The sequence below is a fragment of the Zalophus californianus genome, chromosome 2 (genome assembly GCF_009762305.2).
Source record: "Zalophus californianus isolate mZalCal1 chromosome 2, mZalCal1.pri.v2, whole genome shotgun sequence".
Taxonomy (NCBI): domain Eukaryota; kingdom Metazoa; phylum Chordata; class Mammalia; order Carnivora; family Otariidae; genus Zalophus; species Zalophus californianus.
This window is the reverse complement of record NC_045596.1, coordinates 42,005,845-42,026,046: the sequence shown is the minus strand read 5'-3', so window position 1 is coordinate 42,026,046 and position 20,202 is coordinate 42,005,845. Positions and strand designations below refer to the sequence as shown.

Genomic DNA, 20,202 nt, shown 5'->3' with positions numbered 1-20,202 from the left:
TAGTGACACTTTTTTTAATGAAGTATTCTCAGATCAAAGGTGTTTCTTCAGTCACAGGTGTGCCCTACATGGGCATTCTACCCCACTTCATATATGAGGTTGGGAGAGCTTTGAGTGATGACGGTATTACAAGATCTCCAAAGATATTACTATGAGAAATCCAAATAACAATGAAATGTGTTTAAACTTACTACCTAGAAAGGCAATTAAATTATTGGAATCTTCTTTTCCTCTTGTAAATAGGGCAAATCTTGTAAATATTGATAAAACCCAGTATATGCAAAATTGTGGGAAATCGGCAAGTTCACAATGTATTGGTGAGAGTATAGGTGATCGAACCATTTCCTATGTATCAAAATGTAAAATGCCCGGTCTCTTTGATTCAGCAGTTGTACTTTTAGGACATTAGCCCAAGGAAATATTTATACAAGTGCACAAGATATGTGTCTAAGGATGTTCACAGTGACACTGTTTAATTTTGCAAGAAGCTTATAAACAACAAAAATGGTCCTCAGTCGGGGGATAGGACATATCCACATGATGAAGTACTAGGCGGCTGTTCAAGAATGCAATAGAGTGTGTGTGTGTGTGTGTGTGTGTGTGTGTGTGAGTGTGTGTACGTACACATACATTTTTTAATGTGAAAAGATGTCCTTGTTTTCCAGAGCATGCCATACTGTGTTTTTAGACATCACCTTGGGAGACTGATTCGCTACCCCTACAATATCCCTGGCTTCCGTGTGGAAATAATGGAGGAAAACACTTCTTTTTGAGGATCAGGAGTACATGCTTTATGAATATCCACAGGAAAGAGCTGAAACAACAGAGCAGCCAGGAGGAGTCTCTAGGTTTAGAACTTTGCCCTGAGTTGTGGGCATTTCAGAACTGCCTGCATTTCCAAGCAGGGCTCTTCTGAGAGATGTTTGTGATTAAGGCAGAGACATGCAGCATCTAACTGCTTTGTGGGAGAGAAGGGTCATGAACTGAGAATGGACCTGGAGAGCACCTCCAGAACTCCTCTGGAGCGCTAGGACCACTGCGTTCATACAGTTACTTATTTGTCTTATGTTGAACCTTTGCCCTGAAGAAGTTCCCATTTCAGTTTTATAACTCACTTCTGATAACCAGTCTCTTCAAGGTTCTGGGGTTTATAGAGACACACAACCCAGACCTTCCGAGTACTAATTGTAACATACACCTGGCCATAGTAGTTTGTAATTCCTGATTTAGTATTCGGTTACTACCAAAAACAATTTGTGGCAACTTGTAATTTAACCATCCATTTATTTGACAAACAGAGTTACCATCTTTAATGTGCTAAATGCTATATTCAGTGCTAGGGATATAGTAACAGGCTACTACTGGATACAATAAGGCCATTAAAACAGGCATGGGTAATTTTATACCTTAGAAAATTGTGAGATATAAATGCACAAAAAACCTAGGCTTATCTTCATAATGAAGTGTTAAAAATGGACTCTTGTGGGGCGCCTGGGTGGCTCAGATGGTTGGGCATCTGCCTTCGGCTCGGGTCATGATCCCGGGGTCCTGGAATCGAGTCCCACATCGGGCTCCCTGCTCCTTGGGAGCCTGCTTCTCCCTCTGCTTCTCTCTCTCTCTCTCTCTCCTCCTCTGTCTCTCATGAATAAATAAATAAAATCTTTTAAAAAAAATGGACTCTTGTGCATGCAGGCAATAGTTCTATATGATGTTAACCATCAACTTTACAGAAATTTAATTATCATTCACTTGATTTGTTGAATAGATAATACATTCACAGGATTCAAAAAATGGAAAGTATGCATGAAAGAGCCTCCCACCCATGCCTGATCTGTCCGGTTCCCACCTTCACACCCATAAAGCCACTTTCTTGTTTCCAGAGTGTCTTCATGAAATGCAAATATTAATACAATTTCTCCTCCCCCTTTTTAAACAGAAGGAATATACTTACACTTTCTTTTGTACCCTGATTTTTTTTTACCAGATACATTTTTAAATTTTCTTTCTTTAGATACAACTGTAAGCTGTGTTTTGAGCTATAGACTTCTCTGAGGTCTGATCGAATATTATAAATATTTATTTGCAGTGCACATTCCCATTTATACCCCTAGGTCATTGCACAAGCAGGGAGGAGAACACATTTTCAGAAAAATTATATGTTGATATGTACTCATTGATAAACATGCCCTTGACTGACTGTCTTATTGCTCCAAGATAACACTGCATGTAGCTTTGAATGTTTTTAGTCTAGAGTTGCTGAACTGAAATCACAGTTCTCTTAATTTGCTTTTCGAAAGTCGGTCCTCAGTGTATGCTATACAATGTGTACACTATATTTTTATGTAATTAAAGGGTAGAACGGCATATTACTTAGAAATGCTGAAGTAAGAGTAAAGATGCTAATTGGAGAGAACCCAGTCAGTAGGGAGGTTTTAGAGTGGAATATCTATGAAATCCATTATTTTTCCTTAAGGAGTTCTATAATTGAGTCCCTCCTTAAATTAAACTGAGACTATTTAATTAAAATACTGTTACTTTTTTTTTAACTTAGAAAAAAATTCCTGCTACTCATGAATGACAAGCTTTTTATGAGATACTACTATCAGGAATAAATGAGTCACTTGAGAAATTTTGGGTGCAGTTCACTTTGCATGCTTACTATTTCTCCAGTGGCCTCCAACCTGTTCCTCTTCCATTTCTTCCATTCCCGTTCGAAATGCAAACTTTCTCTGAATCAGCCTATAGAATTTGGAATAATACAACTGCTGAGGATGGGGGATAAAGCCAGGGTTCTCTCTGCATGTGTCTTTCTCTGTGAGACCAAAGACTACCGTCACAGATTGATCCAACTTGGGTAGTTTTTGTATGTAGGAAATGCAAACCCTCTTGTAAGCAGATGTGCTATGTTTGTTTTTCTGTCTGTGCCTTTAGCCCCTCCATTCTGTGGTCACTTGCCGTGAGAAGGTGGTAAGTGTCCAAAAAGACCCCAGTGAATCTCTCGGCATGACTGTTGCTGGCGGAGCATCACATAGGGAATGGGATTTGCCTATCTACGTCATCAGTGTTGAGCCCGGAGGAGTCATAAGCAGAGATGGAAGAATAAAAACAGGTAAAAAGACACTTAAGGTACTGGGGCAGTGGGGTGTTAAAATGAGTTAGCAGCTTGCTGGGTTAGGTCACTGCTTCCAGAAATAATGAGAGGATTAGACACTGAGCTGCCTAGGACCTCTGTTACCCATTGACCATGATTGGTTTTGGTATACCTGCTGGACTGGGTTTCACCCCTCTTAGTTTGTGTGTGTTGATGTGGGCCACTTGGCTTGCTAATAAAGTGAGTACCTGCAAAATATGCCAAGAAGTAATGGGGAACTTCTACAGTTATGAGCAAGTGGCCTCAACTGAATAGCATAATTTTGTTCCATTCTTTCTAAGTGATTCTTTGCTGGATTGATCCTGTGATGAACCTATTCATGAATTGTTCCATTTTATGGGTTGGATGGGAGAAATACTTTCATAGATTTTGAGTCAATGAATATTAAGTGAAAGTACCATGCTAGGTTCTTTCCCACTGTTAAAAGAAAAGTGTTTCATTATTTTAATCTTATGTGTGCTGGGCTACTTTGAATGAAGGAAAGGGATGTCACATATGTATCCTTAATAATAAATTTCCATGAGTGGGTAGCTCAGATGGTTGAGCAACTATGTCATTTAAGGGCTTAGATTCAAGAGTTCAATGTGAAGTTTCTGAAGTACAGTTGCTTGGCCTGAGGAGCCACAGGGGGGTAGCATGGTAAGGGATTTCTTTGGCCAACCTAACAGTGCATCTTTTGGGGTTAGGCAAGACTCCAACCCTTTCCCATATGTCTCTTCCTATCTTTTTACTCTTGCTATGGCTATTCTGTGTGAAAAAGATGATATTCAATGGAGGCAGAAGATCAGGAGAGAGAGAAAAGACTAGAAATTGGAGGTAGGAGAGGTATGTGTTTTGGTTTGTCTTGCTCTTCCTTTTCACCCAAGCACCTGGGTGGAGAATGATGAGGTTCACCAAGAAGTGACTTGTTAGCAAGAGAACGTGAGCAGAGGATTGTGTAGTATGGTGTGTGGAAATGGCCTTGTACATAGTAGGTGCTTACCCAACAGTAGGAGTATTACCTTTGCAGTGAACCACAATGTTAACTCCCTTTTCCCTCTTCAAGAGCGTAGTTCCAGTTCATTTTTCTTAACTGCTATAGACTCCTCTGCCAGACCCTTTCAGGGGTAGTCTCTTATTCACTCATGCAATCCATATTTATTGGGTGCCTACCACATGCCAGGCTCTATGCAGGCACTCGGAGCTTTTGCTAAACGCTCTCCCTTTGTGCTAAAAACGAGAAACAAGACATGAAGAAGTAGGTTTTCTTGGATTAAATAGTAAACAAGGCTAATTTATCTTCCTTCTTTCCTTTTTTAAATTTTTTAATTTTTTTTAAAGATTTTATTTACTTGACAGAGAGAGACAGTGAGAGAGAGAACACAAGCAGGGGGAGCGGAAGAAGGAGAAGCAGTCTCCCGGCTGAGCAGGGAGCCCGATATGGGGCTCGATCCCAGGACTCTGGGATCATGACCTGAGCCAGAGGCAGACGCTTAACGATTGAGCCACCCAGGCGCCCCTCTTTCCTTTTTTTTTTTTTTTTAAAGGCAAGAGCCAAACACTAATGGGTATGCTTTAGAAACCTCCAAACATAACTTACCAATGCCTTGAAACATGCACACGCTAACCGTTTGTTATTCGAGAACTCAGCCTTATGCCAATGCAGGAGGCTAATGACAAGCCCCCTTCACCTCACTCACTCCCCCGCATCCTGCTCAGTCCTTTCTCCTTGGCACTTTTACAAAGTTCTTGTTTGCACTCTTACTAAGGACGGCTTCTGCTTCTCTGGCCATTAGGTGACATCTTATTAAATGTGAATGGGATTGAACTAACAGAAGTCAGCCGGAGTGAGGCAGTTGCGTTATTGAAAAGTACATCCTCCTTGGTGGTTCTTAAAGCTTTGGAAGTCAAAGAACGTGAGCCCCAGGAAGCTCCAGGCAGCCCAGCAGCCCTGGACTCCAACCACAACATGGCCCCAGCCGGAGACTGGTCCCCCTCCTGGACCATGTGGCTGGAATTACCACGGTGAGTCCCAACATGACCTGCTTGGAGAGGTGTGGAAGGAAACAATTACATTTCTTAGAGCACTCTTTTATTCTTTTGGGCTGATTCATGGCACTAGCATCTTCATGAGTCCCAGGTTTGACTGTAAGACTATTTGAAATAATTCTGTCTTCTCTTCTGTTACTGAAACTGCATGCACAAAGCCCAGGGCAGGGTGAAAGGCTGGATATGGAAACATTGCTATCCACTCATGTTGAGGACCTTGGAGCTCGCCTGTATGGTTGTATCAGTTGCTCATGCAGCGGAGAGCTCAGCTGACAAGGACAGAAGGCTAAAATCCAGCCTTCTGGAACCCACCATGGAGCCAGGGGAAGGATTACCTTTCCCTAATTTGCTAGTGGCAATCCTCAGAACTTGCCATGGAGGTAAAACCCTTCATTGGTTTTACCTCCTTAGCATTGGTGGGGCCCTAGCTGAACATAATGCAGAAGAACATTTTGCCTGTACCCAGATGTTTGAGCATGTGCTGATTGAGGGTATGTCTCAGTCTCTTTCTCCCTAGTTCCTACTCTTGTAAAGTTCTTTTATAAAACTTCAGGAAGCAGCTAGGTTGTCATTTTAGTGAGATGTAACTAGAGCTTTACAGTGAAGCCATTAAATTGTCTCAGACACTCCAGGCAAATTTTTAAGGGAAGCTTTACTAAATGACTAAATGCAGAAATTAAATATTCAAAGGACAGATAAATTGGGGTTTGCACACCTGCATCAGAGCATGAATCCTTGGCCTTCAAAGGATTGCCTTACAAATTCCAAATGCATGATTTAAATGTTAAGTATTAGTCACTGAAGATGAAGTGCCATAGGATTAACTGAATGAAAGTAGGATGTTTCGTTTTAGTGCATTTTTCTTGAGGGTGGAGATAGGATGGTTTCTCTGTTTTTCTTTTCTTTTTCAAATTTTAAATGAGGTTTTAAAAAACCTCCCTGTCTCAAATACACTGACCTAGATTCCTTTTTGAGCCTTTCTTAGTTGATAAATTATTTTTAAAATAAGTATATTTTTAAACAGTTAAAAAACTGAGCATTGAGGCTGTTTGAAAAGCTTCAAGCATTTTAGAACTGAATGTGAATGGAAGAAGAGAGTGTTACTTCAACATTTTTTAAAAAATCTTTCTGAAACCGGAATCTATGAAAGTAGGTCATTTTTTTTTTTTTTTGGTGGTTGAAAGCTATTCATCATGTATTCACACTTCCTCACTGTGCATTCATGTAAGACAGGACAAATATGAGATGCTTTTTGCTCCAATTACAACCACGTGGATGGCTTCCTCTCCCTCCACTTTTTGTCACTTGGCCTTAGGCAGCAATTCTCTGCTCTTGCCAGAAGGATCGTCTGGATGGGGTTCATTTCTTTTGAAAGTAGACAGGAAGTGTGAAATGATGCCAACACAGACAACCCTGGCAGCCCCCCATCTCCTCGCAGTGATATGATCACAGTAGAATCCCAAGGCACCAAAGGGGAGAGTGTGCCCTCAGATCTATCCTCCCAGACCCACTCAACAGAGGTAGTCACTGTTACCAATTCCTGTGCGTGTTTGCAGGGAAAGTCTATGTCGGGGGTTGGCAGACTTCTTCTGTAAAGGGCCGGAGTTGAGGCTTTGAGGGTCACACTCTGTGTTGCGGATACTCAGTGTTGCTGCTGTAGTGTGGAAGTAGCCATAGACAGTATGCATATGAATAAGGGTGGCTGTTGGGTCACAAAGACAGGCGGTGGACTGGGCCGTAGTTTGCTGGCCCCTGGTCTGGGCATCTATGTACACAAGCACACACAGTGGTAGCATACACGCTATTGTGTACCATGATTTTTTTTTTTTTAATCTTAAGAATATCCTTGGGTGTCATTTCACATGAGTACATATCCAGCTGTGTTGTTCTCTTCTATGGCTGATAGCATTCTGTTGTACAGATCAGCCGTAATTATTGAACGAGTTCCTATGAGCAGCGAACACTTGGGTTGTTTTCCACCTCTGCTTTCACAAACAATGCTGCAGTAAGAATTCGTGAGGGACGTACAGGGGTAGCCATTGTACTAGTGTGGTGTCCACTCACCACAGAGCTGGTTACAGAAACCACAGAGCGTCTGCCCAGCCATGGGACAGGCTGCTTGGATAGAAAAGTACTGGATCACACTCCTTTGGAGTAGGCTGTCTCAGTCATCGCATCACTGTTAGCGAGCAGTGAGTGGCGGTGTGGACAAGTGGGAGGCCCTTCTCCTCTCTTCCTCTGTATGCATGGCTTATCCTTTTCACCTGATTTTCAAAATAACAGATATTTTGGGTTCTTCTAGGGAGTCCAGATATGTATATATCTTTTATGTTTCACGTCTTGCGTTTTCTGTTGAATCACTCTTTGCTTATTGTGATCTGCCCTTCGTATTACTTTAGCTTATCCTTTCCAGCTTCTACTTCCATTTTGGTAGTGGTTTTATTCCTCCCTTCCGTGTCTTTCCTCTGTCAGCTCATTTCTTCTCTCGTCTCATGTCTTCCTGGAAATCTTACATCTCTGCATGGATCTCTTGTTTATAGAGGAATTGTTTCAGGATTATTTTAAATTCAAAGTGATGTGGTTGGTTATACATTTCATTTTCTATGGTAGCATTTTGTTTCTGTGGCAGCATTTTTCTGGTGAGTGGTTTTTGTGTTACTGTTTTTACTGTTACTTTCCCTCTTTTCTGTTGTCTTGTGTGTCTGTCTGCTAGGTCTTTTGTAATCTTTGAGTTAGGTGAATTTTTCCTGGAGCAGCTATTGGCTGGAGGTTCATCAGGGGAAGGAACCGGGGCCACCTTCCAAGTGGTAGAAGCGTCTCTTTATGACACGGGGTTGTGTTGCTTCACTTCTCTCGACCCAGATCAGCAGTCTGCGTCTCTCCCGTCCACCCAGGCTACTAGCTGGACGTACATTCGGGTTATCTGTTTGTTTTCTCGTAGCCTCGCGCGTGCCCTTCTTCTCTGTCAGATTAGGCCCGGGGAAGCTCTGCCCACGGCCAGCCTGCCTGTTTCTGGGGTTCCGCTGTGGAGTGGGTGTTTTGCCCATCAGAGTAGGCCACTCCCTGCGGACCCCAGCTGTGGGCATCCTCACTTCCAGCTTCCCCCTTTCACTGCCTTCAGCAGTCGGTTCTCCCCCCTCGTCTGCAGTGACCCAGTTTTGTCTCAGCTGGAGTTTGCATTTCTGTTTCCAAGTCTCCTAGTTGCCCTTATTGTAATGTTTAAAAGCATAAGGGGAAACATAACCTTCACTCTGACATTTTTAAACTAGAAGTCTGTCCATCCTGGCATTTTTCAGACGTCCTTAATACTGTTACGTTCCTTTACCAGGCTCTCAGCTAGTTTCAGGATGCAAGCCCCCAAGTCATCACACTGCTACAATTTTTATGGATGGGTATGTCTCCTCACATCTCTACTCTTGACTGCAGAGAGCTTCAAAGACCCCAGTTTCTCCCCGATTGATGCAATACCATTGGCTTAAATGTCTCAAGTCATTTGGCATGACTGATGTCCTAAGAATTTCAGGCCATTTGTCATACCTCAGCAAGTTGTTTGAACTGCTATAGACTGAGGCTGAAAATAGATATACATATTTTTTTAATTCACAAGGGCATTTCCCTCCAAGTTATACATTTTCTCAAAAACATTTTCCCCTTACAACAGATTTTGAGGAAACCTATTTGCCCTAAAGTATGATCCAGTCAGTTACCTAAGATTCTCCACTAGTGAAGAAAAATGATGTGTCAGCAGGTCTAGAAACAGGACACCCTTTCCTAGGCCGTCATAACCACGCCCTCAGGTACAGCCCAACACAGAGTGAGTAATCACGAAGATGGTGTTCGTATACTGAGCGAGCCCTGGCCTGTTCTGAACCAGTGGGTGTCAGGTAGAAGCAGTAGCAGAGAGAGTAAAAGTGGGTTATACAGGACAGTGCAAGCATACCTCACCCTTCTCAGTGGTTCCTCCTGTAGCCAGGAGTAACCCCTGGGCAGCAGCTCCCGATGCGGTCTCTAAACTAGCCCAATGAGCAGACACCATTTGGCTGAGGGGGGATGCAGAAATCCCGGAAGACCTTCTGCTGTATTTCCTGTTGGCTTTCAGGCCCAGAATCCACATCTGGAAGTCTTTCAAAACATGCTCTCATCTGGACTAGTACGACAGAGGAGGGATGAATTAATATGTATTATTATTATGCAGGCAGAGGGTGCTTCGGGAACCCAGAAAAGATTTTGGAGTGAATTGATGAGAAGAGTGGCAACATTTTTTTACAAACCTCTTTGGCTTGAACAAAAGATAACTGGACTCTCATACCTACTTCTGCATTCGGTCTGTTGCCAGATCACCTATCATGTGTCTTCTGAGCTTAAATGCTTATTAGAAAATGAGATTTTTTTTTAAAGGCAAATATTATCTCACTATTCTGATAAAAGTATTTTTTGACCTCTAGACTCCCTGAAAGGCACATACTTTGAGAACCACATTTTAGTAGTAGAGAGGCTCAGTGAAATTTTGAGGTCCTCTGAGAAAAGAGGAACCCTTAAAGGAGACTGAGAAGGAACAGCCAGTGAAACAGAAAAATATACAGCTTCTTGAGCAACCCAAGACTTCACTGTAGTCCCTAACGTGGAGTTGATTTGTGAAGTAACCATAATTTCCTCATTGGGAGAAAATTACTAAACTCCTTGCTATTCTTTAAACTATGCCAACTCTTCTTCAATGAGGCCTAAATTTAGAGAATGAGTTCAGAATAGGAAAAAAGCTCACATTTAGAATTTAAAGTCACTTAATATTTCAACGGTAAATCCTGAACATCATCGATCAAAGCCAGGTTCCACATTTCCCAATGGGGAGTGGAGTAATTCAACTTGAGTAACGAATGCCCAGTACTAATCCGTTTCCAACTAACCAAGGTCTGACTTTGAAAGGGTTTAACATACTGCATTCTTGCTGCTGCAATGAAGTTGAAATACTTCACACAAAGGAAGGAAAGTACTGAGTGAAAAAAAAATACTAGTAACACTGCCAGCCACTTGAATGCATGGCACGGAGGGCAGGATTTTTGTCTGTTCTGAGTAGGGTGCACTCAATAAACGTCTGCTGAAAGATGATCCAAGCAGATAGATACTTTCTCTCCAATATCAAAACAAGAGTCGAGGAAAATAGACACAATTCGTGACTTAATGTTAGGTTGAAAATTTTATACTAGAACATAAATTTTAGATGCTGAGGTTTATAGCTTGTCCACATGAAATAAAATACTAAGACTCAATATAAGGTCCAAGGTGATACTTAACCCTTATCGAGTAGAAGCAATCCAATGTCAGACCTGTTCAAAGTCTTGTTGTTCCTGTCCTCAGAAGAAAAGACACATTGATCCAGTGGTCCAAGGAGGAAGAAGTACTTGTTTCAAGTATTGTTCTATATACCAGTTTATATGTTTTAGGGAATCATGGCTGGGAAGTGTTAAGGTAGCTATTTGCTCATGACCTCGCATAAGAATTACCCAATTCTTCATGTGCTTTCCCTCAAGTATTGGGCACAGGAAGGAATGTAATGCTCTGGTATTTGGAGAACTGCCAATTACCTGCTTTGTATACGAGCAGTGGGTGAGCCATTATGTAAATGTGCTGACATACCACAGCTCCTTCAGGAGGAACTTATTATTGACATCAAGTCTGTGAAATAGAGCTGATGAATATTTTAGTCAAAATATAGTTGTTTTATTTAATGAAAATCATTCTTCAGCTATCAGTGAAATTGATTATTGTAAATTATGTGTGACAACAGATATAAAACAAAGTTGAACTGAATTTTATCCCTACATTCTAAAGTTATCCCCCAAACAAAGCCAAAGCTTATTTCAAGTTGGAATCAGCAACACTATGAAACATTACACTGATTAGCAAGTTTGGTAACAAATGTTAATGACCAACTTCATCACTTAATAAAACCTTTTACAAGAGACATTTTATTGGTTTCTCAAAAAGCACTTAATATTTTCAGGTACAGCTTATAAACAAAACAATTATATTTTGATTTTTACCGATATGAAAATGCTAATTTTCTTTCAAACCAGTTCAACCGGGGGATTTTAGTCAAATCCAGTTCCTGACACTACCTGTCACAACTCTTAACACAGTTTACACCTGGCCTGCACCTATGTTAACTGATCCAGCTGCCACTGAATATTAAGAGTTTCTTCCATCTTATCTATTTTAGGTGAGGATTCTACTCACAGAAGACATGTGACCTCTCCTTCTCCCATTCTATAACTTCCTATTCAGTTTACTGTTTTCGATTATGAATCATTCTTACAACTTTTAAATGTACCTCAATTTCCATTCACTTTATGCCTGCATGCTTCTCTATAACCTACCGAACATGTAGAACTCCATTTAAAACGGTATTTTTCAAAAGTCAAAACTTTGGCAACTGCATTCATTATTGGGGTTAGGTTTTTTAAGTTTTTTTTTTTCACAGAGAATCATTTAAAGGGTTTTTGCCTTCATTAAAATTATATTCACAACCAAATAAAAATGATATTGCTTGAATTTGGTTCTTCATCAGTAAGGATTTAGGTCTATCCAATTTGTTTAATATAAACACAACATAATAGTATTTTTTAAAGGGTGTATAGCAATGGAAAACAATTCAGCTAGAAAAAGCCCACTAACAGCACGAATGTCACTGGGCTTTGACAATTCTGAGTGAAACCCATCCAATGCTATTTAGCCTGAAAAAAACGTCAATAAAGGGAATGGGAGATGAATCATAATAATTATTCACTAAGAGTTCAACCTAACTGTGCAGATATACTGCTTACACATTCTATTTCAGATACCTGTATAACTGTAAAGATGTTATATTACGAAGAAACACAGCCGGAAGTCTGGGCTTCTGCATTGTAGGAGGTTACGAAGAATATAATGGGAACAAACCTTTTTTTATTAAGTCCATTGTTGAAGGAACACCAGCGTACAATGATGGAAGAATTAGGTAATAATGACTACTTATTACCAATATTTTGTTTTATAAATGCAAAAGATTGGCCCCATTAGAAATAACGCATGTACTATATACCTTGTTTTATTGTAAGAAAAACATCTACATAGCATTGAATTTCTAAGAATTCCTTGGTCCCTTACAGCAACTTCCTATGCTTTTAGCGTCCCTTCTAACAGAAGCTGACTGGAGAGTTTGCAGAATTTAAGTGAGGTGGCGGGGGGGAGCCTTAATTAGGTATTCTTAATTAGAATTTTATGTTAACTAAAATTGACAGATGGAGCAAAAACTAGGACCACCAAATACACTTGCATTGACTCCAGCTCTGGATCAAAATGCTAATCATGTGTTGTTTTATGTTTTTTAGATGTGGTGATATTCTTCTGGCTGTCAATGGTAGAAGTACGTCAGGAATGATACATGCTTGCTTGGCAAGGATGCTGAAAGAACTTAAAGGAAAGATTACTCTCACTATTGTTTCTTGGCCTGGCACTTTTTTATAGAATCAATGATGGGTCATAGGAAAACAGAAAACTACAGATAAGCTATGTTGAAACAATGTATTTATCTTGTCAATTTTTTTTATTTAAAGGATACACTGTAAAAATGTAAACTGTCAGGAAAAGTATGATCTAATGAAAGCCAGTTATGCCTCAGAAAATGTAATTCTCGAAACATAAATCCTATTAGTTTTTATTCAGGGCGGAGGATTTCTCATTACAACTTTAAGTTTTTATTTTTCTATTCACTAAAAAGCTCTTAAACGGCTGAGATCATTTGTATACCCCCACTGATTTCAAATCCTACAATTAAAAATTTGGTATATGCTGAGGTCTGTAAAGGGTATATTATGGGCATTTAAAAAAAAAACAATTTACAGCCAGAGGATCTTAAAAGTGCCCTGCTGGAAAATGTTCCTTTCATCAAATGAGAAATATTTTTCAAATTATAGCTGTCTTTTAGTATGTGACATTAAATTCATTTCTATTACCACTATTTAAAGGATCCTAGTAATTCTTTCAAAACCATGTTGTTACCATCACCAACAAATATATCCTAAGGCTTATCCCTAAAAATGCTCACAGAATTATAAACTTGTATTCACAGATTTAATAGGAAATGACTAAAGCTCTTGTCTTTTCAGTCACAATTAGCTAGTAACTGTATCAAAACACATGCTGCTCAACCAATGAGCTTTGGAAAAAGCATCAAGAAAGGCCAAACCAGCTTGACTCCGGCTCATAGAAAGCCATGAAGCAATTCAAATCTGTGTCAGAGTGACAAGGGTTTGTCCGTGTGCCTGCCATAGAAACTACCCTCAGGGCAAGTTATTTCACAGACTCCAGCCAAACGCCTTCACTAATTTTTAGGATACAAAAGTTGCCTATTAGTTATACCATGAATCCAAATTGAGAATGCTGAAAACCTATCAAAAAGTTGTGGTATCAAAACTGCATACGAGTTCTTTAATATGCTAAGCAAGAGTGCCACAGCAGCATTGACAAGACTACTTTTAATGTCAAGACTCAGAGATGCCTTTTGCAGTGCAACCTCTTGAGAGTGGTATTTGATTAACTCAAGAAAACTATGGCCAAGCTGGAACCTTGACCTTTATGAGACACTGTGTATGTACATAGCTCTTTAAAATTCCCTGCTGAGCGACTCATTCACATTACTTGGATATAAAGTCACTGCTGTCTTTATTTTTTTAAATATTACAAGACAAAGGTTTTTAACTTAACATGAAAAATTCACTCTTTTATTTTGAGAAAAAAGTTAACTTTTCATACTAACAGAACAAGATTAAAGGTAAATTTCTTAAACATTATCCAGAAAAATAACAAGATTTATGGTACACTTCTGGCCCTAATATACACAAAGGCCACAGCCACGCCTATTCCGCAGGTGCAGCTTCGGTGCTCTCCTGTTCAGGGGCAGGCTCATTGCCAGCTTCTTTTCCTTCTTTGCTTCTCTTAGATTTTTTGTGCTTGTGTCTCCTGTGACTGTCTCCTTCTTCACTTTCGTGGCGACGTCTACTATTACTGAAGAAAAGAAAGGTTTATTCTTAATGTTTAAGTATATACATAGTGACAAATCAACCCACTGTGTTTAGGTGAATTGTCAAGATAACACTGGGTTTGAAGTAATCCATTCTTTTTCTCAAACACACTTGGAGGAGTAACCAGTTTTTTATGTGACTTTCATAGGAGGTGGTATTTATATTACAGGCTCACCTTCACTGATATTATCCTAGCTTCTCAGAGCCCACAGACGTTATTCTGAAAAACTACTATAAATTAGAAACTGAAGCACTAAATCAGAACAGAAAGTACTTTCTAGGGTTGATTTTAGGCAAACAACACGCATACAATTTATCTGACTATGCGGCCCTGCATTTTCTTTGATTAAATATTACTGGTTCATATGCTAAATAAACCCCTCCCAACAAGATAATGTAGTAAGTCTGAGTACTAAATGCAGTCTTGTTAGATTTAAAAAATCTTTGTTGAGCCTATAAGGAACGTTTGAACTGTTTCAACACATTATTCTTAATCTTCCAATTAGGAACACAGATCTACACTAATTATTTGGAAATGTGTTTCCCTCTGCTTCAAAGGGATTCCCTGTAAAAGCACAAACCTTCGAGATGACTTGTGTCTGGTTTCCTCTTTCTCTCTGTGGCGTCGTTCTCTGTGTCGTTCTTCTTTCTCCCGACTCGCTCTGTGGCGCTCGTAGCCCCTTTCTGCATACTCTCTGTATCTGTATCGTTCTTCGTCACTGAAATCAGAATAAAACCTTCTCATGACAACTGGACTGTTAATTCTAATGACTTCAAACTACAAGAGATGCGATCTGAGTCCAAACCAGAAGCCCCCATTTGTTGTTAGCATCTTAAACAGAATAGGTGCAAAAACAATGGCATTCCCAAATTAGTACTGCATCTAATATAAAACATAATGATTACACGTTAAACGTCCAATTTTGTTTTGTGCTTTCACAGTTGTTACTGAGTAGAAATTTTATATAACAATTTTTCCTTTAAGAATTGGGAGCTGTAACAGATTTAAATTTTAACTAGCTTCATTTTCTTTTGTTCCTTTTAAAATTAAAAGCATGTTTGTATATCTCAGCTTTCCAACCAAAATTCTTTTAGAATCTTTGTGTGCCCAAGATTTTATAAATAAAAATATTTAGTTCACAATGGCTATATAGTGGAAAGTAGATGAAGGTGCTTAAGTTTTGCAATCACATAAAGAGTACATTGCACATTCAAGGAAGAGGTATAAACATGAAGAGACGGACATCAAAGCAACTTCTACACTATCCACACAAAACGCAGGCAGAACACTACCTGTGGACATACGTACAGTCTGACATCCCAACTAATATTATAGGTGTGTGTGTGTGTGGCTGGTAATGGGATTCACATGGCTGGTAGCAAGTGTGCACACCTAGGCTACACCTCCATTTCCTGATTGTGGATAGAATGAACTGGTGACACTGGGACTGATGACTAGACGAGAGCTAGTAGTTTTTTTAACCTCCCTAGCCTTGTCCTCGTTTTGTGCCCCTTATATTCTTCTCTCCATCATTCTCTCAGTCCTTCAAGTTTTCTTTTTGGTTCAGCACAGAAGTCAACACTGTCTGCAACCTATTATCAGTAACTCCCTTAGAATAAAAATATCTTTTAGAGCACTATGTACTAAAGAGCTTTGGTTTCCAGAAATGTCTAATATAAATTAAGTCAGTAATGTGCATGACGCATCAAGCTCTTAAGGCATATGAGTAAAAGTAACAGGACACAGAATCAGGGGAAAGTATAAGCCATATAAAAGAAAAAGCTTAATTATGGTCTCCTACCAAAAGTAATGATTCAGTAGCGCTACATCTAACAACTCCTACTGTGGATCAAGTTATCGCCTGAAATACATTATACATTCTACAAATTTTACCTAAAGTATACTTATGTATATATACATATGTGTATGTATACCTGTATACCTGTGTGTATACACATTTTTCTAACCATAAATATATATATTATATATATATAAATAACCATAAATATGTACTTTTGCATTTGGACATTGGAAGCATGTCACCTGAAATGCAATGTGTTAGGACAGGCAGTGCAGAGTAGACCAGGTAACACATCCTGATTCTGCTAGTGACTAAATGTGTGACCTGGGGTAAATTATTTACCCTTTCTGAACCTCAGCTTTCTCATCTGTAAAACTGGCAACTATCATTTTCAAGATTGTCAGAGAATTGGCAGTAACATTTATAAGGTGCTTAGCACAGTAGTAGGCCCTCAATTAAGTGGCAGCTAGCCAACATGCAACCATCTTCAGTCAACTGAAGGCTAAATTTTTTTTAGAAGCAGACCTTTTTGTAAAGGTGACTGACTCTGTAATAACGTTTCTGAAGTAGAATTACCATGACAAATGAATATTACCGTGAATAGTATCCTTTTAAAAAAAAGAAAAGGAGGCCCTCTTTGTAATGGATTTACAAATTGGATTTACATAAAAATAACTAAGGTTACTTTATTATCTCAATTTGTCATTTGTAACCCTCTTTTCCCTCTCACCCTAACACCAATTCTGTTAGCTGTGAGGTCTTTAAGATTCTGAAGACAGCCATATGATGATAACCATACTAGAGAGGTGATAAAAGATTCGGCCTGATACACAGAACGAATGAAGACCCGTCCTTCCATCGCCTTCTCTGATAGCAGCTGCTGCACAAAGGTTTCTCTGGGCCTGGAAATCATTACAGCTCATTTCAAACACCCTACAATGACCAGCCTTCTTTCTGGCCCACACTTAAGCGGCCTAAAAACCAGATGTTGAAAGAGGTCTGATTTTCAAAACAATGACCCTGTAATTTGTAACACAACACATACTATATGCCATACTGCAAAATGTCAGTCTTTAGAAAAAATAGCCCTTACTTATAGCTCACCCGGATTTCCCAGAGAACACTATTCCTGAGGTAATTCAGAACAACACAAAATTCCTCTACCTTGTGCCTCCTGGGCCTTGAACTTTTAGTCAGATTTATGTAAACATTGATTCCTGATGCCCTACAGCTTAGCAATCTGAAAATCAAATATGGTTTAATCATTAACACTTGTAGTTTCCATAAAAATTGAGTAGCACTTATGTGTTATGTTTGAAGCTGAAGAATCAGAATTTAGCCTCAAGTATTCTATAAATGTTGTATTATTTATGCAAAGAAAATTTATGAACACTAGCAAACCAATTCATTTTAGTCTTCTTTCCGATCACGTTTACATTCAGCACCTAAACTTGTGAACATGTACATTCTAGAAATAGCAGTGCTATCTCAAATATTTCCATTTGAACTACAATTAGAAACAATTCAACTTTCTGAAAGTAATGCTCCTGAATTTAACAGAATCATGCACTATGTGGCTAAAGGTAACAGCACACATCCCACCACACAAACACAAAATTATACCCAGACACACACACTTATGTATGTATCATATCTTTACTAATTTATAGTCAATAAAATTTTATCAGGTGCCTACAATGTGTGAGTCATTAGCAGCTATAGGAAGGAAAAACATTAATAAATCCTATTGTTTCTTATGACACAATTTTTTTTTTAGGTAAAGTTTCAAACTACTAACCAGTCCTAGTCACCTTGATAATAATATATGCTTAAATAGGTAATAATAGTGTATGAATATTTCTGTATCCTCAGCACACAGCTCTGTACCTGGTACATGACAGGGACCAGAAAATGTCAGTTACATGAATGAGTGAATTGCCTCCCCCGACCCGTAAGAGATAAACTGCATAGAGAGTAATAAAGAAAATGAAAAGTAACAATTTTTAAACTACCTAATTTCAAGACTAGAAAGAAAAGATTTTAAGTAACATCTCAACCACATTTTCAGTTGACAGAATGGCTCTCTACCACTGTCTTCATTTCTCTATGCGTCCATTTCCTCATCTGCCAAGTCAAAATTTAGATAATCCCTAAGGACTTCTTTGGATTAAGAAGTCTATAATTGCAATAAAAAAAAAGAAGTCTATAATTGCATGATCTAGATATATCTAACAAAACAAATGCTGCCTGAATCAAGTATACGCTGACATCCTGAATGGATATATTATTCATCTCATCTAGCAAAATCAGAAAACTATGTACCTTACATTTATTTATCTCATCCATTAAAAGAGCTGGTACAAAAAATGTTCTGACTCATTTCATTCTATATTGTGATGGTACCAAGACTGATATGTTTAAAGAGATGCCAAAATTACTGCTTTTATAGTCATAAAGGTTGATTTTTATTAATTTCAAAAGCTGCCTAGCTAACAGTTTTATTCAACAACTTCCAAAACTGTTTCTTCTCTACTGTATTCATCTTCCTCCCCTGCAATATGTAAGTCATTTTATTCATTGCGTGCCAGGCATTAGATGGTGGTCAATGCCTGTGCACAGGTTTGCTAAGAAACATATGCTTTAAAGAAGATACATTAAATACTTAGGGAGCATGTGAAGGAAATAATTCAACTTTCTTTTGGGTTCAGAAGAGCTCACAGAAGACAGACATGAGCTGGACCCTGAAGAATGAAGTTTGTGAAGCAGAGAGGAGATGAACAACATAACAAGGAAGTATGAAACAATAAGGAATTTTCAAAAGAGCAACCAGCTGAGCACAGCTAAAACATGGGGTTTATTGGCTTGAGAGAGAATGGGTTAACATGCAGGAAGGTGTAGGTTGGCGTGGAGTCCGCTTGGGAATCCCTCTCCCTCTGCCCCTCCCACTCATGATCTCTCGCTCTAAAATAAATAAATCAATCTTTAAAAAAAAAACGTAGGAGGGTGTGGTGACCTGGGACTTGCGGATCATAAGAAGAATTCTGAATTATTCTCTACATCAGCAGTATGTGCCAATACCACAGCAGTGTATGAATTCTTTCCAGTGGCACAAAAAGTTTTAGGGAATTAATTCCCAGATCCACAACCTCTGTATTTATTCTTTCTCAAATCTAAACTGCTTAATGATACAGCAGCAGGTAAAACATCATGCCACTTCTCCAGCCAACCTCTTCTCTCATCATCAACTTCCTAGCCCTTTACAAAAGGCATTCCTTCACCAATTTTACTATGACGCACTGACTCAGGGTGTGAAAACCATCACTGCATTAAAAATATCTAATTTAAAATATTAATGTCAGATCTATTTTATTCAAGTAACAATAAAGCTTCTGTAAGGCTTTAGGTCTTCCTATCTTACATATTTTTCTGACAAGGATAAACTATGGAGTAAGAAAGGGGAGTATTCTGTATTCTGGGATGTTCTAGCTTCAGATATATTGTTAAGCAGTGTAGCGGAAGTCATAACAATTTTCCTTGATCTAGTTAAAACAAACAAAAAACAAAAAAACCCACACAAGTCCCTTTGAAGGAAAGCAAATCAAAGTGTTGGGGGCAGCACCTTATATTCATTTAAGTGAACAGAAAAATAAAGTCAGACTTCTCTGATAAAAATGGAGTGTGATTTGGCTGTCAGGCTTGAGGAGAGCTGTCTTTTACCAACTAAGTTATATGGTAGCTATTTTCCATAAATGGAATGGGGAAAAATTGCAACTCATGACAATAAATATTTGACACATATAAAGATGGTTCATTTTTTAAGGACTTTTTGCAAAGATGTATTAAAATTAACAATCCTGGGGTGCCTGGGTGTCTCAGTTGTCAAGCGTCCGCCTTTGGCTCAGGTCATGATCCCAGGGTCCTGGGATTGAGCCCCGCATCGGGCTCCCTGCTCAGCGGGAAGCCTGCTTCCCCCTCTCCCACTCCCCCTGCTTGTGTTCCCTCTCTCACTGTGTCTCTCTCTGTCAAATATATAAAATCTTTAAAAAAAAAATTAACAATCCTTTCTGAGCATATTCAGTTAAATAAGATGCATCTAAAAGAAACAATAACAAGGTAGAAGTCTTTTGATAAGTCTTGGTAAAGCCCTTCTGGTGTTCTTCCA

General features: G+C 39.1%; 2 protein-coding genes across 27 annotated transcripts in view; one reads left to right on the top strand and one right to left on the bottom strand.

Annotated features, from left to right (window-relative positions):
* The window catches only part of LNX1 (ligand of numb-protein X 1), a 207,009-nt gene extending 193,834 nt beyond the window's left edge, over positions 1-13,175 (top strand). For all 7 annotated transcript variants that reach the window (XM_027600012.2, XM_027600016.2, XM_027600014.2 and 4 more), the window contains 4 exons: positions 2,932-3,109; positions 4,927-5,155; positions 12,015-12,173; positions 12,547-13,175. In XM_027600012.2, the coding sequence (XP_027455813.2) occupies positions 2,932-3,109; positions 4,927-5,155; positions 12,015-12,173; positions 12,547-12,682 (702 nt within the window). In that variant the 3' untranslated portion in view covers positions 12,683-13,175. The remainder of the gene's footprint in view (positions 1-2,931; positions 3,110-4,926; positions 5,156-12,014; positions 12,174-12,546) is intronic.
* Positions 13,176-13,862: 687 nt separating this feature from the next.
* The window catches only part of FIP1L1 (factor interacting with PAPOLA and CPSF1), a 76,121-nt gene continuing 69,781 nt past the window's right edge, over positions 13,863-20,202 (bottom strand). For all 20 annotated transcript variants that reach the window (XM_027600021.1, XM_027600026.1, XM_035726314.1 and 17 more), the window contains 2 exons: positions 14,820-14,957; positions 13,863-14,221 (listed from right to left, as the gene is read on the bottom strand). In XM_027600021.1, coding sequence (XP_027455822.1) covers positions 14,074-14,221; positions 14,820-14,957 — 286 coding nt within the window. In that variant the 3' untranslated portion in view covers positions 13,863-14,073. The remainder of the gene's footprint in view (positions 14,222-14,819; positions 14,958-20,202) is intronic.